Source organism: Lathamus discolor, chromosome 4, assembly GCF_037157495.1.
Source record: "Lathamus discolor isolate bLatDis1 chromosome 4, bLatDis1.hap1, whole genome shotgun sequence".
Lineage (NCBI taxonomy): Eukaryota > Metazoa > Chordata > Aves > Psittaciformes > Psittacidae > Lathamus > Lathamus discolor.
In genome coordinates, this window is record NC_088887.1 from 83,532,800 (window position 1) to 83,551,468 (window position 18,669).

The following is an 18,669-nucleotide window of genomic DNA, read 5'->3' on the forward strand; positions in this document are numbered from 1 at the left end:
TCTGCCCACATACCAGGCCCAGGTCTGGGTCAACCCTTTGCAGTCCGAGTCTACCTTCATCTCCAGCACCTCCAGCTTGCAAATCATACACTTGAAAATATGACTTTTCATTACTAGAGACTGTAATTGTGGGGTGTTATCTTCCCACCTTTAGAGAACCGGCTATGAACCAGAACATGGGACTGAAAGGAGAATTTCTAAACAGTGAGAATGGAAGACATCAAACATTTCCAGGTGGAGACAGCAAAACACTTATTACAGTATTCTTGACAGTATGTGCTTCAGCCTCAAACACACGTTATTTAACAAGGTCCGTGTAGGTGTTCTGTATAACAAATTACACAGTCACATATTTGCTATTACAAGCATGTGAGATGCTCATTGATCTGCTCAAGCTGAGGTGATTACCCACCTGATTTCTGTTGCATTTCCTAAAAAGCTGAAGGCTGGACATATATAGATTTATAAACACACACAGAACTGTAACAGCTGAGCTGCAGTAAATGTCTCCAGACATTCTGAACTGATTATTCTCTCATAGAAATTCAAATTTAAAATGAACATGTTTCACTGAAAAACATTCTATCCAAGTCATATTTCCCCACTACTAGTCTTGAAGACCTAGACTTAAAACGGAAGGAGGGGGGAAAAGTTTCTTTTTCAATAGATTTCAGTATGCAAGAAAATGCTGCTCAAGTTTTTTTTATATAGTGTTCTCAAAAACGTCAGGGATGGTAACATTTGAGAAATCACTGAAGTACCCTCACCCTGTTTGAAAGCCATTTCAAGACTGGGGAGAGCACTGGATCACATCTGCCTGTTTCTTAATAAACTTAATGATGGGAATTATTTCAATCAGAATCCACTAGCCTGAAACTGAAAATTTAAGCAGTAATTTATTATCTCTTGCAACAAATAAATAATTAAGTTTGGGGGATCTCAACAATGTTAGAAAGTTCAGTCACACAGAGGACTGAAATACAAGCTGTATGCCATGCACCACATACGCAGAGGCACTTGCAGTACACAGAAACTGTCACTCATTGCTTTGCCTCCTTTGCCTGGAGCAACCCAAGCACTCCATTCCCACAGCATCCTGGACCCACGGAGAACAATTCCTTGTGTTCTCCATCCCATTTATTCCTCTCTTGTTCCACGGAGACCTTACTGCAGCCTTTTAGTACCTAAAGACAGCCTGCAGGAAATCTGAAGAGGGACTTTACAAGGGCATGTTGTGACAGGGCAAGAGGGAACTGCTCTAAACCGAAAATGGGCAGATTTAGACTAGACATGAGGAAGAAGTTCTTTACTGTAACAATGTTGTGACACTGCAACAGGTTGCCCATAGAAGCTGTGGCTGCCCCATCCCTGGCAGTGTCCAAGGCCAGGCTGGGTGAGCTTTCTGAGCAACCTTGTCGAGCAGAAGGATACAAGACAGGGTTGGAGCTAGGCGATTTTGAAGGTCCCTCACAACCCATACCGTTCTATGATTCTAAGGGCAGCTTAACGTGGAGCTTTCAAATTGCTGCGATAATCGGCTCCATCAGCAACAAGGCTCCTCCATCAGTACTACCCCCACTATACTTCTCTAGACCTCATTCCCCCATTGCCGGCACCAGACCGAAACCCCTCCATGCAGCTCGGGCCCTGCCGCTCCGCAGTGCAGCACCAGGCGCACCCGCCGGCCCGCGCACGCCGAGGCAGAGGGCACGGAGCCGGGAGCTGAGGCTGCTGGGGAGGCGAGGACAAAACAAGCCCGCTGACCCCCAACGCTTCCGGGCCTCCCTACCGCAGCGGGCAGCAGCCCCCGCCTGCCACGGGAAGGGGGCGCGCCGCCACACACACCGCTCGCCGCCATTTTGGCCGGTTTGCGTCGCTTCCGCTGCTGGGAAGTAAACAGAGAGGGAGGGAGGGAGGGAGAGAGGGAAGGAAGGAAACAGCGACTTGGGTGGGACGGGACAGGACGACACGGGACAGCGAGGGGAGCGGAGGAGGTGGTGTGGGTAGGCTTCGGTGGAGGGAGCTGATGTGGTCGGAGCGGAGGCGCCAGCGCGGCCCGAGTCCCGGTTAATGCGAAGCGCAGCAGGGAGCCGTCAGGTGAAGGGGCTGGAGGGGGGTGGGCGGCGGCGCAGGATCTTCGGCTGGACCCCGGCTGCGCGGCTGGTGGAGGGAGGAGAGGGGGGGGGGGGGGGTCCGAGAAGGGGCCCTGTCTGGGAGCGGGGTCCCCGCAGGCTGGGGCTCGGCCGGAAGCAGCCGACCCTGAGGTGAAGCTTCTCTGAGAGTAGCGGGGCTTAACGCCTAGCCCTTCGTGTTTATAGGGTGTCGCTGTCTCGCAGCCGTCTAATAACAGTAACAGATTGTAGACCCCTCGTTGGTTTCGGCGGAGCTGGTGGTTCGTGGAGGGCAGGGGGTCTTTACGTTCTCCCCCTTAGCGCGCTGCTTTTATTTCTGGAAAAGCCTTACTTCAGGTGTAAAGCAGCACCACGGTCTCAGTTAGGCTTGTTCGTGGGAAAGCGTTAGCAGCAGGATGCATAGTCGCTTGGGTTTTGGTTTGTGGTTTTAGGGTGTTCGTGGTTCTGGTGTCTGGGTTTTGTTGTTTGGTTTTTAGTTTGGGGGTTTGGGTTTTTTTTTTTTTTTTGTTTGGTTGGCTATTTTGGGGTTGGTTGGTTGGTTTGGGGTTTTGTTTGGGTTTGTTGGGGTTTTTTGTTTGGTTTTGGAACTGTCTCGTCTGCACCTCAGCAATAAAAACCATGTTAAGCATGTGCTTTGCTCCTCCTACTTGCTGACTGAACTATGTGATTATGGTTGAACATGACTGTATTGCAAACAAGATAGAGTGGGTTGCACCCAGGTGCGGAGTTCAGAACAGTGAGTTCTGAAACAAGTCGTTACAGTAGCTTGAGAAATGTACTTGGAAGGTCTTAAAAGAGGCACGCATCCTGATTTCACTCATCTTTCTGCCCTGGCAGAGTTGGCTATTCCTGTTTTTATGGCTTTCCTTTCCTGAGATTTTAAAGCGAAGTTGATTATAGCAGCAGCATGGAAAAACTGATCGCTGATAAGTGTCTCCTGCATGTACCTGAGAGAGTTAAAAGCAGGATTGATGGTTCAAGCATTGTAGGAAGTGATAAGCAATAATTGTTTGGAAAATTTATTGTACCTATACAGTAATGTGCCAGCATCAGTGTCTTCCTTGCTGAAAACTTATTTCTGTTGGCCTTGGATTTAAAATGGTTACGTGTTTAGACTATCAGATTCATAAAATGAACTGGACTGCCTGATTGCATTTGCCTCTTCCTATATTAAATTTGCAGAAAGGCTTAGGCTTTTAACTGGTCTATTTTTTTTATTATTATTTTTTTTTATATTTTTTATAAGACTCTGGAAACTTTTGTAGGCAAATCTGCATTCTTTCAATTTTGCATTTGTTTTATTGTTAGGCATGTTAAGAAGTTGAAACCAGTTATGTTTTTAAAAAGCTATTCTAATACTTTAATTTCTGAAACAAGATGACAAAAATTAGATGAACAAGTTAATAAGAAATTAAGTTGGGCTAGTACCCCACAACTTCCAGAGTGGGTTTTGATCTGTAACCATCATAAATTAACTACTTTAGAACTCATGCAAGTTAGCTCAGAGGTGCAGCATGTAAGTTGGCTGTGGATGACCCGGGCCACTTCTGTCAGCCATCTCTCAGAAGTTAATTTTCCAGCTGAAAAATTAATACAGATTCACAGTTTTGTCAGTGGCAGCTCACTCCTGGTCTTTTCAGAAGAAAATGAAGGTGTCAGATCTAGTCCTCTTGTCTTTGAAAAGATCAGTTATAGTAAGCATGCTGCATATGTGGATCGGCTCTACTATACATGCACAATAACACATAGAATGTGGTAAAGGAGAAAATGCAGAACTTGTCCCCCTGAAGCAATGATAAAAGTAGCCTACCTAACTAGAAAAATCTATGCACATGTATTACCTTATTAGCAAAAGATGAGGCAGGATCTAGCTAGAGGAAGACTTGGAGAGCCAAGTCTCCGTTACCTTTAGTTTTTGAGAGATTAACAAGACATGGCTTTGGAAAGACTTAAAGACATCAAACATGCCAAATTTGGCAAGTGAATAGCTTGCACATGGTAATTGCTTGTTATAACCTAGTTGTTAGGAATATCTGTTTAGCCTAATGTTTAAAGGAATATTACATTTCAGACTAGTTTATTACAAATAATATTCTGGGACTGTGCTTAGTAGTTGTCTCAGAGACAAACATGTCAGGTTTGCAGTGGATTTGCTCATCTAATTCTTGATTAGGTTTATTTTTCAGATGGTTCTAAGTCACTATTCACTTTTCTTGCTTTTCTTCTGTACCAGTGAAGTTAGTGGCTCAGCAGCAGAACTCTCTGCCAGATGGAAAGCTTGTTTCATCACAGGACTCGTGTTCTGCATCATCTCATAGTCATAAATTGTGAATTACAGTAAATGCAGATAGTTTTTGCAGTAGTGTTTTCATTTTATGCTTGCCCCCCAGTGCCACTAGGATTAGAAAATGAAGCTGAAGGAAATCAAGATACAAATTCTGTTCATCAGTCTTTCATGACAGTTGTTCAAGTTTGTTTACATCCTTTTATGAATAGCTTCAGATCTTAAGTGACAGTTTGCTTTTGTCATGTGAGTAGGTAAGGTTAAAGTGCTTTAAAGATAGGTAAGGAGATGCTGGCTTTGAGAAAATAACCTATGATGCACTGGATGATAAACAGTATAATTTTTTACTTCTATATCTATTACACTTTGTTTTTAAAAAGCCTTCTGAACTTTTGTTTAGTTGCAGTACATAGCAAGGAAAATTAAGTGTCCAGGTCCCCCATGTGATAATGTGATGTGATAATCTTATATGTGTACTTGTATTTGAATGTTAAACCAGAATGATTTCAGTGTGTATGAAGTACATGTTTATCTTACAGAAATCATGGGGGCTTGGGAGGTGTTTATAGGTGTAAAGCCCACCCCTCCTCTGGATTCTCTCAGCTTTTTAGAAACTAAAATTGAGCGTGCTCTGGTTCAGTGTGAGGGTCATTCATCACCCTTTAGGATATGGTATGCATTGCATTGAGCTTTTTAAAAAAAACAGTTTTCTGCTAAATTCAATTGTAAACTGGCATGTATAAAAGAATACACATTGATCAAAATGCAGTGCTAGATTTATTCCAGATTTATGTAGTGGTGGGGCTTTTTACCCCTCTTTAATAATGGAACTTAAGGTAGAACTTGTGTGAAACCACTATGGATGCTCTTGAGAATGAGATTACCTTTTGCCTCAGACCTGTTGAATTTAGTATGATTTTGACGAAAGTTTTCCCACTCTTTTGGAAACTTTTTTTTTTTTTTTTGTTGTGAGTTAAAGCTTCCACACTGTAACTGGAAATCTTTCATAATCCCTGTTTACTAGTTAGTTGGAAAACTGGAAGCACACCAACGTTCTTGATGAAATACGTCTTTAAGGGTACTGATTTAAAATAGGTGTATATCAAAGTAACCTTTTTTAAAAAGAAATAAAGGTTCTTTCTGGGAATAAAATGAACTTGACAGATACAGCTTCTGCAAGATGCAGTGCCTGCAAACATGCATACACTTGTTATTTACTTCTTGCCTGACATTTCCCTTCCTTGTTATTTTTGGATTACCACTTCAAAATCATAGTTACATGTGGGTTGGCTTGAGGAATTTTTGTTTCTTTTTCTCTTCTCCATATAAAGGAGGAAAAAGAAACCTGCAAAAGTGCATTTACAGAAAACGTTCTCACCTCATCACTTTTTTATTGATACTGTTACATTTGCAAAATGTATAGATTTTTTTAATTATTACTATTTTTGTAGAATGAAACGAGGAAGGAAAACTACTGAGGCCAACAGCAGTTCATCTGAAGAGACGACTGAGAAAGAATCCAAGAGACACAAGGTCACAGATGAGAAAACCGTACAGAGTCCAGACTGGGCAAACCTGCTTCAAGACATTATCCTACAGGTGTTTCAGTACTTGCCCCTTCTGGATCGCGCTCATGCATCACAGGTCTGCCGAAGCTGGAACCAAGTGTTTCATATGCCTGATCTCTGGAGGTGTTTTGAGTTTGAACTGAATCAACCAGCTACATCTTACTTGAGGGCTACACATCCTGAACTAATCAAGCAAATAATAAAGAGGCATTCCAATCACCTGCAGTATGTAAGCTTCAAGGTAGTGTATTTTATAGACTTTTAAACAATTTTTATTAAAATAAAAGCGTTTGTTAAACTTGATTCCTTTTTCCCCCCTGCATTTTATTTAGAGTGCTTTAAAGAAACAGATACTTTTGAGACAGTTCTGATGGTTCATCTGTCATAAATACAAAGTGTGAGACGTATGGTTTGTGCTAGTAATTGAAAAACTGATGATAAGGGGTAATTGACAGTTGTGATCAGAACATTTTAACACATTGAAAATTAACATCACTAAATGTTAAGAAAGGCTTATCATGTTATTTTTGTGGTTAGGATTGTCAGTTATTTAGAAAGAAAAACAGCAGCTCTCAGCGTGGTAGGCCTGGTTTACAAGGCCTCCTGCAGAAATGGGTTCTCTAAATGGGCATATGGACATGGTGGTTACCTCCCAATTAATTTGTTTTATTTGGATGTATTTTTAGGACTAAATCTTGGAATAACAGTTCTCAGCATAACTTTCATTGCTTTAATTTAGTTAGGTGGGAATTTTCTTGCTTGGTACTTGCTTTTTTGGTTTTTCTTGTAACGGCTATTTAAAATTCTGCATCAATGAGTGGGAAGCAGTACTTCAGTTCTGATACTACTGTACATGTGTATACCTGCCTCAGAATTAAGTTTCATCAGGATGCATAAATTGAGTGTTTTCCCATCTTGCATTCTGTAGGGAGCTGGATCTGTTCCTGGTTAGAGAAAATCTAATGCACAGAGAGTGACTTCAGTACTCCTAATAAGCAACTATCAGTTTTAGTACTGAATTGAGTGGGATTGTCTGGGTATGGCATCTATTTAGCACAGCTGCATTGCAGTTAACTGGAAAACTACGTGGGATTTGCACAGGATGGTGCTTGGCTGAGAACTGTCTTTGGAATCATGGAATTATTTTCAGCAGGCTAAAGCCTTTAACATTGGTTTACATGTCACTGTTCTGGAAGGGTGCTGTGAAACAGTCATGGCTGTGTATACATCAGCTAAGTGACAAATTTAGAAAATAAATTACTTCTGCAGCCAAGTGGACATACTAATTGTTTGTTTCAGAGATCTGGCAATTTTAATGTAGGAATCACAAGCAAGTTGGTAGCTGGGGCTACCAACCTCTGCCTGATGACATGTATTGCTGCGTCATGCAATACCAGGTACAAACCGTTATCCCAAGGTTTGCAGGGTTTTTGCCAGTGTCCAAATAAAGAGTATTTTTGGCAGTATTGAAATGACCTTCCAGTGCTATTTCCTGTCTATGTTGCTTTGCACCAAGTGATTTTGAAGGATTTCAGATGCCCTTCACTGGTGGAGTAAGTACCCACATAATTTCTTAAACGTGTTCCTTCATTTCTCCTTCAGTGTTATAGAATGAACTCTAGATCACAGGGAATACTAAGTAGCAAGGGTAGTCATAAAGAAATGGATATAATACTGCGTGTTACTCTGTCAAGGCTGAAAATACGAGGGGTTTTTTGTAGGCAAAGAAAGGCTGGATTGTTGAAACAAGGCTTTTCAGCTTGTGTTCAAGCAGAAAATGGACATTCATTGGACTTGAGTCAGTTGCCGACAAGCTAGCATGGCTTATGGTAGCCTTCAGCTCGATCTTGCGATCAAACCCATGTTCTGTGGATTTGCAAAGCTGTCTTGCATACAGAGCATCTGAGTGTCGGGGGAAATCCACTTGAGGCACGTTAAGTGATTCAGTTTTGTAGCAAGCTTACTAATGTTTTATTTTTTCAGGGTATCCACTGATACCTGTTGTGGTATTAATGATGAAGGTCTAGTGGAAGGTACCCATGCGGAAGGATTGAAACTAGATGATGTTTAAGGTGCCTTCCAGCCCTAACCATTCTATGATAGAGGTTCATGTGATAATGCACTTAACTCTCCAGCAGCTGTATGTTATGATCTGAGTCACCATTAAAAAAGCAACCTACAGAATTCTTGCATTTTGATAAGGAAGAAAGTGAAGAGGAAGTAGGGGAGGCTCTGGACCCAAGTCAATTTCTGCTTGCTTATTATTTGACGTGGATTGAATATCTTCAAATAACTGTAAAGCTGACCGCTCACTGTGATAAGTTTTACCAAAGTGTTCAGGAGAGTGGCAAATTTATAGCAAATTATCTTGGCTTTTTGGTATGTGCTTTTCGGGGGAAAAAGAATGGCACTGATGGATTCCCAATGAGGTGGTTTGTGGGCTTTTTTGACATCGCAATTCAGAAGGTAAAGTGGAAAAAACCCATTAAAGTGTATCTGCTCTACTTTGCTTTTTGTAAAAAGAGTGTGTTTGACGCAGTACTTTCTGAATAATAAATCTGTTTTGTTTTAAGGTGGACAGTAGCAAAGAATCTGCAGAAGCAGCTTGTGATATTTTATCACAGCTTGTGAATTGCTCTCTGAAAACACTTGGGTTAATTTCAACTGCGCGGCCAAGCTTCATGGATTTACCAAAGGTATTTTGATATGTATATTTTTTCTATAGCTCAGTATTTCAGTGTTTCATGCAGTATTTCTACGACTTTATGAAAAGCTTTATTGTAAGAATATGAATCTTTGGTTAAAGAAAGCTTTATTACTGAGCTCTATTAAAGGGAGGAACTGAAATGTTGTACTAAGATGGATAATTAAGTTTCATTCATTCTCTGCATCATGTGAGAACTTGGTTCTGACCTTGTTTTTCTAAGTCCTTTTGTCTATTGACCTCAATGTAATACTGAGCAACATGATGCAAGTCAGGAGGGTAGATGATTTGCATCTTTATAATTGTACTGTGGGACTGTGGGGATGTTTAGGAGACTATTTCAGTCAAACGAGTGGTAGAGTTTTATCCATGTGGGCTTACTGTAGGGATTATATGTTCAATGAGCTCTGTTTAGAAAGCAATATAATTGTGATTTTCAGTACTTCATGTCACACAGTCAAGTGTCAGATTCTCAGGCAAAGTTCACTGTATTTGTGAAATTTTCTGTCAGATTTTTACCTTGAATGTTTACCAAAAATTAGATTTTGTTAAAATGCATCTGCCGTAGATGACAACGAATCTCTTATATGTGTTTCTAAACAAGAATTCCTGCTAGTGAGGTAAAAGGGTGCTATTGCTGAGGAGCAGGAGAGTGATTGGGGTAAGCTGGACTGCCTGTTCTATGGCAGTGACATCTTGGATATCTTACAGCCTCAGTTCTTGAATCCAGTCTCACATGTATGTGAAGGGACAAGCAGAGCTAGACTGTTAGCTGGATCTCAGTGACGTCATTGCTAATGACGGCAACAAGGATAAAGAAGAACTAGGGACAGCCTCGGGAAAGGAAGTAGGTTATAGGGCTTAAGCAAGGTTAGTTACAGAAGGATTATCAATTACTATCCTTGGCAGTGATCACAGCCACATCATGTAGTTCTCTTGAACATGTATTTTTAATCCTTAATTTTCAAAGGGGATTTCCAGATCTTTAACTATTTTTTATATGCTTTTTTTCCCTTTTTTTGATCTGCTTTGAGAAGTGACTAGAAGAAAACCTGAACATGGTGAAAACAATCCACAGTGTGTTGGAAATGCTTTGTCCTCTCAGCTCTTGATTCTTGTTTTATTTCTTAATCTGAATGCTGGTTTAGCTGTTCTACCTAGTTTTCACTGGAGGGATACGTTATGATCCTGTTCAGCTTGTCAGTACAGTTGGGAGTGGTCCCTAAAGCCAAAATGCCAAATACTTCTGATTTAAACTTTGTTTCCATTTGCATTAACTGATTTTGACAGTTTATGTTAATGTGAAAATGCTAATTCCTGCTCTAAATCTAAGTGTGTGTGAGTTTTACCAAAACCACACATGTATCACATAAGAATGGGCTAATACTGTTGCCAGGCCTTCTTTCACATAACTATTCAGGATTCTACAAGTACATGTGGCTCAGAGTGAAACTGTATTGAAGTCAAAGTAGCAGGTGATTTTACGGGATACTTAATGTAGTGCATGGAGGAAGTACTTTTTTTAAGTCTTCTATTCAGTAAGTCCTGTAAGAAATCATGAAGATAAGCCTATTATTCACTTCCTGCGTACCATCAATGATTTCTGCAAGCACTGCTGCATCTGCTCCATAGTCTGTGTTTCTCAAGTTCAGGTGCTCTGGTCTCTGCCTTTACTGGTAAGTTTCAGTGATTACATAGAAATGCTGAGGACCAACCTGGACCACTGGACCACCATTATCTGTGCTACTTAGAATCATAGAATAGTTAATTGATCTAAGGCCCAGTTAGAATTAAACTTGGATAGGGATGTTAAGGATAACAGGAAGGGATTCTGTAGGTACGTAGTGAATAAAAAACAGACTAGGGACAATGTAGGCCCCCTCCAGAAGCTATCGGGACAAATGGCTGCACAGGATGTGGAGAAGGCTGAGGTTCTGAATGACTTCTTTGCCTCGGTCTTCACTGGCAAAGGTTCTGACTGCACCACCCAAGTCTTGGAAGGCAAATGCAGGGACTGTGAGAATGAAGACCTTGGGCCCACTGTAAGAGAGGATCTGGTTCGAGACCATCTTAAAAATCTGATGGTACACAGGTCCATGGGACCTGATGAAATCCATCCGCGGGTCCTGAAGGAGCTGGCGAATGAAGTTGCTCAGCCACTGGCCATCGTATTTGAAAAATCATGGCAGTCAGGTGAAGTTCCTGACGACTGGAAAAAGGGAAATATAACCCCCATTTTCAAGAAGGGGAAAATGGAAGACCCCGGGGAATTACAGACCAGTCAGTCTCACCTCTGTGCCTGGTAAAATCTTGGAGCACATTCTCCTGGAAGGCATGCTAAGGCACATGAAAAACACCAAGGTGCTTGGTGGCAGCCAGCATGGCTTCACTAAGGGGAAATCCTGCCTGACCAATTTGGTGGCCTTCTATGATGGGGCTGTGGAACTGATGGGCTGGGGTAGAGCAGTTGATGTTATCTACCTGGACTTGTGCAAAGCGTTTGACACTGTCCACACAACATCCTTCTCTCTAAATTGGAGAGATATCAATTTGATAGGTGGACCACTCAGTGGATAAAGAACTAGCTGGATGGCCGCACACAGAGAGTTGTGGTCAATGGCTCAATGTCCGGCTGGAGACCAGTAACGAGTGGTGTCCCTCAGGGATCAGTGTTGAGACCGGTCTTCTTTAACATCTTCATCACTGACATGGACAGTGGGATTGAGAGCGCCCTCAGCAAGTTTGCCGATGACACCAAGCTGTGTGGTCCGGTTGATATGCTGGAGGGAAGGGATGCCATCCAGAGGTACCTCGACACGCTTGTGAGGTGGGCTGATGCCAACCTTATGAAGTTCAAGCATGACAAGTGCAAGGTCCTACACCTGGGTCGGGGCAATCTCGGGCACAGCTACAGACTGGGCGAAGAAGAGATTCAGAGCGGCCCTGCAGAGAAGGACTTGGGGGTGCTGGTCGATGAGAAAAAGAGCATAAGCTGGTTTCAGTGTGCGCTCGCAGCCCAGAAAGCCAACCGTATCCTGGGCTGCATCAAAAGGAGCATGACCAACAGGTCGAAGGAGGTGATCCTGCCCCCCCCTCTATTCTGCTCTTGTGAGACCTCACCTGGAGTATTGTGTGCAGTTCTGGTGTCCTCAACATAAAAAGGACATGGAACTGCTGGAACAAGTCCAGAGGAGGGCCACAAGGATGATCAGGGGACTGGAGCACCTCCCATATAAAGACAGGCTGAGAAAGTTGGGGCTGTTCAGCCTGGAGAAGAGAAGGCTGCGTGGAGACCTCATAGCAGCCTTCCAGTATCTGAAGGGGGACTATAGGGATGCTGGGGAGGGACTCTTCGTCAGGGACTGTGGTGACAGGACAAGGGGTAACGGGTTCAAACTTAAAACAGGGGAAGTTTAGATTGGATATAAGGAGGAAATTCTTTCCTGTTAGGGTGGTGAGGCACTGGAATCAGTTGCCCAGGGAGGTTGTGAGTGCTCCATCCCTGGCGGTGTTCAAGGCCAGGTTGGACGAAGCCTTGGGTGACATGGTTCAGTGTGAGGTGTCCCTGCCCATGGCAGGGGGGTTGGAACTGGATATTCTTGAGGTCCTTTCCAGCCCTAACTATTCAATGATTCTGTTCTGTGATTCTGTGATCACCTGCTCCTTGGCTCTGTTTAGACTGCACCACTTTGCTTTCCAAGACAAATCCATTCACACCCTAAATTCTCTGCGTGGATGTTAGGCAGGCAGTAGTATTATTTGGCTTTGGACACATCTTAACAATATAGAGTTGCCAATTTTGACTCTGTTTGCATCTCACCGGTGCAGCTTAATTTGCCACATGGAAATGTGTATTCGAAGATACACAAATAACCCTCAAAATTAGGGCTTGTAGGCTTTTTCTTTGCTTGTGTTCTTCCTATGGATTTAGGTTTGTAGTGGATTGTCCTGGGCCACGTTCTTGATTGATGTCTGTTAGACATTCTGCTTTGCCAAATGCATAGACTGATAGCAAAAAGTTACTGTTTTTTCTCTACTCAAAAATATGTAAATTATAATATTTTTAATTATGCAGTATCAAAGGAATGCTTTTCCAGCAAATGTTGTCAATAAGTAAAATAAAACTAGGACTGCTGTGCACAGTGTAACACCATTGAGATGTTTATTTCAAGTACTAGTGTTTCATTTACACTCTTTTTTTCCAGTCTCACTTTATTTCTGCGCTGACAGTGGTGTTCGTAAACTCGAAATCCCTCTCTTCGCTTAAGATTGATGATACACCAGTAGATGATCCATCTCTCAAAGTACTAGTGGCTAACAACAGCGACACACTGAAACTGCTGAAAATGAGCAGTTGTCCTCATGTTTCTCCAGCTGGTAAGCTACTGTGGCTTGGTTTTTTTGTTTGGTTTGGTTTTAAACATGAAATGCGTTCATTAAATTCTGTCTGAAACTGGTAAAACCCTGAAAAAATAGTGGTGGGGCAAGAGCAAGGGTGAATATGGTATCTACAGAAAACGTCACTGAATAAAACACTAATACAACTGGTTGTCAATCCCTCCATCCTACCACTTGCAGAGTGACTACTGAGCTAATAATAAAACAGTGCATGTCTGTTCTGGACAAATAACCAACCTCCTGTGGAACTTAAAGGCGTATATATTGACTTGATAGTGCACTGCTTCTTCAGTGACTGTTTAAGTATTGCAGTATAATTAAACTTTTTGGAACATGAGTTCCTTTTCTGCAGTTCATTATGTATGAGTTTTGAGTGCTGCAATGTCATGGATTATGAAGATGCTGGTTTAGTCATTTTGAAAGAAAGCAGTTTAATCTTTTACTGAAGAATAAGTGCAAACAGTATCAACGACAGGGAGATGAGATTGAGATGTGCAGAACTTCTGTCATTACCAGATGTACTTCATTAACACTAAGCGTGTTTGTGGCAACAATGAAGCCAGTTTGTATCAGAATGAAATAGCTGAGGATTGTTGGAGTTCATAGAATTAACATTTGTGGAAGATGTGTGCAATACACAGCAAATTTAAGATTGATTCACAGCTCATTAACTTGACAGTTCAGATTTTTCAGTGAGAAATGAGATGCTGGCAACTTAATTCAGTTCCTCATTTGAGGATAAGTAGAAACTGCTGTAGTCACCATAGCTTTCTTCATGCAAGTACATTGCAACTGTAAATGTTAGGTATATTACATGTAAAATTCAACTTCCAATATGTGGGGAAAATTATACTGTAGCAGAGGGCATGTTACTATAGTGATAACAAAGAAAACACAAACACATACCTTTTGCAGGCAAAGGTCTCAGACAAAACCTTGTATTTGGTTTTGTATACAGAATTCCTGAAAATGCAGGTTTGTTTTCCAGCACGTTTGTCTAACAAGGTATTCACCAGCATTGTAGCTGGAATGTTATTTCCTTCAAAGCTTTGTAATCGTAGGTTGTTTAAATTAGCTCAAGTGACTGCTTTTTCTGACTTTGTCCAGGGGAAGAGGCTCCAGCAGTAATTTGTAACTAGGCAGATTAAGTCAGTTCCTTGGACTTGGACTCCTCTTGAAGGACAATTAGAAAGTTTGAGCACTGAGACTTACCTGGATTTCTTTCTATTGGGAATATATCATTTGCAGACTGTGGAAAAACATCAATTGAACCGAAAGGGCCATTTGTTATGCAAAACTAATTACTTACAGATGTGCTTCACATGGTATAACATGCCTTCAGATTGCAGACCAGGGTGAGGTGGAATATGTTCATTACTGGATTAGTTCTCAAGAAATTTGTTACTGAAGGACAGAGAAGAGTAATGTAAGGGAGACTCCAGTACTACAAGGATAAAGGAGAAAGATTGATACCAAACTGTGAATTGCTTCCAAAGGATGCTCTGAATAGTCCCTGAGTTACTGTACAAAGAGGCATATTTGGGTTTGAGCTGGAGAAACAAAGGCAATGAAGTATTTCTAATCTTACTGAATATATTTGAAGTTTCTGCTGTTTGCTGTTTCCTCTCTGCAGTTTAACTTGCATTAGAACTGCAACAGTAACTTGTAAAAACAGTAATGGTAATTTTTAAATCCACGTTGATATGCTGTTATTACCTGAAATACTAGCTGTTGGAACAGCATGAACTGAAAGCCTTTCTGCTCTGCTTTGGGGGCAGGGAGTTGCTTCTGTTTGGGTGAGGGAGTAGGGGAGGAGTTGCTGTTGGGTTTGTCTGCATTAGCAGTTCAGTAGAGGGACTTCTTTGATGCGCATCCGTGCTGTATGATATCAAGAGTGATTTACCTCTCAGTGACACATAGGTTTAGGTAGTGCTGACTGAGGGATGTTCTGTGAACAGCATGGGCTCCAGACAGGCCCTCCAGTAACTGTCTACACTGTGTGCATGGTCAGTTCTACGTGACTTCATTGGCTATGTAACTTCATTGACAGAATGCGATGTGGATATCCAGTCCTTGACCCATCAAAAATCACAGCAAGTTGAACCCCCATTCTTCCCTTTTGTGCATTGCACTTGTGAGTGGTATGACAGTGTATGTGGATCTTGAAACTCTGTTTAATGTATTTCATGTGCCAACAGCCCTAGGTATTATGAAGCAGCATGCTTGAGTCTACTGAAGGGAAGTGGTCAGAATAGCCTTTCCAGGAGTATTGCTGGAAGAATAACTTCATTACTATTTCAGGCCAGGACATTATCTCTGGAATGTGCAGGAGGTACACACAAGTTTGTAGTTATGCTTAGTTTTAATTTTGTACTCCAATCTTAAAAAAAAAAAAAATTATAAAAAAATCCGTATTTTCTCTTCATCTTGGATCCCATCCTTTCCTTCCTGAATGAACTGATGAGTACTGTTACATCTAGAAATTGTTTTTATAGGAAATAGTTGCTGTCAGAGTTGGGTTAAAATTCTGTTTGCCTAAATTCTGCCTTTTTTTTTTTTTTTTTTTTTTTTTTTTTAGTTTAACCTTTTGCATTTGATAGTATTTGGTGTAGTTAAAAGAGCTTCTGATGCATGTGTTCTTGCAGATCCTCAGGTGGAAAATTCAAACTTCTTTGGAGTACACAGTTATGCAATATTTTTACAGTAATTTATTTCAGAAAGTGTTTTTAGGCTCAGTATAGGCTTCTCTTTTGAGTTTAATAACTGGACCTTAAAATAACTGCTGTCTTTCTGTATTTCTTCTCATTGCTTCAAAGCTGTAGTGTATTGAGCTCAAGCTTTTCAGCTCCGTATTAAATGTGATGTTCCAATCTCTCCTATTAATGGCAAGACCATACCCCAATTTTCACAGAGTTTTCTGGGTCACATGGAATGCAGAGGACTGCATGTTTTTTTTTAGTATTTCTGGGTTTATTTTAGTACTGTTACCAGCATGGTACCATTGCTTGTGTCTGCAAACAGGATGAGTGGGAAGCCTCAAGGCTGAACTGAATTCTTTTTGTTAATGTCTTTGCCATGAGCAGCAGGTTATATTGATTCATGAGAGTCTGGAAATTGCTGTTCTATGAATTACTGCTTCTAATTTTTAGTGTTTTGCCTCTTCTATTTTCTTCTTGCTGTTGGTTTTCCAAATTTAAGTATTAGTGCTTTGCTAGAAAGAACAAATACTGACAGCAGCAACTTCCACGTTTAATTAAATATCTAGCATACATTTTCCATTTGCTTCCTTCAGGTGACAGATCTCATTCATGGTTGCTTTGTGAGCCAGAGGGGGACAGCAGTTCCTCCAGAGCAAGCTAATGAAATTCTTCTGTATAAGCCTCTTTTACAAAAATGAAGTTGAATATATGCCGCCTTACCAAAGGGCAGAACAGTCAGAGTATGATAGTTCTGTGTTTGTCACGTGAGAATCCACTCCCACAGGTCTTAAGGTCCTTTCCAACTCAGACCATTCTGTGGTTCTGTATTCTCTTTTCCCAGGTATCCTTTGCGTGGCTGACCAGTGTCATGGCTTACGTGAGCTGGCGCTGAACTACCACCTGCTGAGCGATGAGCTTCTGCTTGCTTTGTCTTCGGAAAAACATGTCAGGTTGGAACACTTGCGCATTGATGTTGTCAGTGAGAACCCCGGACAGACTCAGTTCCACACGATTCAGAAGAGCAGCTGGGACGCTTTCATCAAGCATTCTCCTAAAGTAAACTTAGTCATGTACTTTTTCTTGTATGAAGAAGAGTTTGACCCATTCTTTCGTTACGAAATACCTGTCACTCACCTTTATTTTGGAAGATCGGTAAGCAAAGACGTACTTGGCCGTGTTGGGATGACGTGTCCTCGGTTGGTTGAACTGGTTGTGTGCGCCAACGGATTACGGCCACTGGATGAGGAGCTGATCCGTATTGCAGAACGTTGCAAGTATCTGTCAGCCGTTGGCCTCGGAGAATGCGAAGTCTCTTGCAGTGCCTTTGTTGAGTTTGTGAAGATGTGTGGTGGTCGTCTCTCACAGCTTTCTATTATGGAGGAAGTTTTGATTCCTGATCAGAAATATAGCTTAGAGCAGATTCATTGGGAAGTTTCAAAGCATCTTGGTAGAGTCTGGTTCCCAGACATGATGCCTACATGGTAAAGTCCTTAAAAGACTTCAGGGCAGATGGAATAGCACCTTAAACCCAAGCTTACCGTATTGCAATTTACTGTATAAGCTTATTTAATAATACAGCTTTTACTGTAAGTTACTTCATGGTTTGATTAGAAAATTAATTTTTCATTCAGAATTATTTATGAGATCCAGATTCAAAACCAGTAATAATGGATAGCTTGAAACCCCATTTTTATCCAAATGAAAATCCCTTTTCTGTTCTGGATTTGTTCTTTGACAGTGACCTCAAACTTTTATGGAAATAAAAAAAAGTGCATTTAAAATATGGAAATGTACCTACAAAATATCAATTTCAATATGCGGTTATTTCATTTAGATACTAGTATTGAACAGGATCAGATCTGATCGTAAAACGAAAACAAAGCCACACATAAATCGCATGCTTCTGGTGCAGACTACAGACACCGTTCTAAGCCCAGGCACTTAGATCACAAGACCTAGATAAATAAGATAAATACACCCAGATAAATACACCTAGAGGCATATTTAGTAGGCTGTGAAATAATACATTCTTTTATATCAAAGTCATAAAAGGCAAGAGCAATACACAATAACATAGTTTAGACTACTAAAATACCTTATTCAACGGATTATTAGATCCATCTAAAATACATTTGGAGCGCAATAGTAGTGTGAGCTACCAGAAGTGGTGTGGTTTTTCTTACCCTCTACGCATTTTAATGCAGTCTGCTTACGGGGCCTCAGATCTATGTCTAAACCTGTTTTAAGGTATTTTATGTCTAGCTCAGGAAGCGAAAGCATTCTGGGGAAAAATGTAGATACATTGTATTTAACCCACATTGGAGTTAATGAGCTTTTCTTGCCCATTAACCAGTTTTGCAGCTGGGGTCAGATGGAACAAGGTGTAGTTCATGAAGTGAACCCTGAAGTGTTAAATGTGGATGTGAAGAGCACGAGATGTGAAGGCTAAAATTGAAGTGGTGACCAAGAATCTTCTAACAAAACCTTAGACCTTTTGGCTGCTTTCAATTTGAGAAAAATGACATTGTAACAGTTGCTTAAGCTGTATAAACTAATTGTATACTGTAAATCTGTTTCAGAAATGTTTATGTATAAAGTGAATGTTTGATAGATGATCATTTTGTATACTTTGAATTCAGCTAGCTCGATCTCTTCATATTTAAAAACCTAACAGCAGTAAACTTGCGTGGAGTAGAGCAATAGGCAAAACCTTGTTTTGAATATTTGGTACATCAGTTTTATTAAAGAAAGTTTCTAGTCTGTAAGTGCTGTAGGCAGTGTGTTGCCTGTGATCTGGATGTGGCTTGTGACTTCATTTCTTACCACCACCAGTTATGTTACTTGCTCTCCTCCATTATTGATGGGTAACACTGACGTCTTCACA

The 18,669-nt window shown here is 41.1% G+C and overlaps 1 protein-coding gene across 1 annotated transcript; it reads left to right on the top strand.

Annotated features, from left to right (window-relative positions):
• Positions 1 to 1,919: 1,919 nt before the first annotated feature.
• On the top strand, positions 1,920 to 18,550 carry FBXL3 (F-box and leucine rich repeat protein 3). Its single transcript, XM_065678094.1, has 5 exons — positions 1,920 to 2,097; positions 5,868 to 6,225; positions 8,558 to 8,680; positions 12,894 to 13,065; positions 16,627 to 18,550. Exons 2-5 carry the CDS (start codon positions 5,869 to 5,871, stop codon positions 17,268 to 17,270), a joined length of 1,296 nt encoding a protein of 431 aa, XP_065534166.1. The 5' UTR covers positions 1,920 to 2,097; position 5,868; the 3' UTR covers positions 17,271 to 18,550.
• The last annotated feature ends 119 nt before the right edge of the window (positions 18,551 to 18,669 follow it).

What these genes read in the sequence shown, in the direction of transcription:
- FBXL3 (XM_065678094.1), top strand. Translation starts at nt 5,869, where the DNA reads ATGAAACGAGGAAGGAAAACTACTGAGGCCAACAGCAGTTCATCTGAA. An exon ending in TGCAGTATGTAAGCTTCAAG is followed by an intron (nt 6,226 to 8,557) that starts GTAGTGTATTTT and finishes TTTTGTTTTAAG; the next exon opens with GTGGACAGTAGCAAAGAATC. An exon ending in GCTTCATGGATTTACCAAAG is followed by an intron (nt 8,681 to 12,893) that starts GTATTTTGATAT and finishes CTTTTTTTCCAG; the next exon opens with TCTCACTTTATTTCTGCGCT.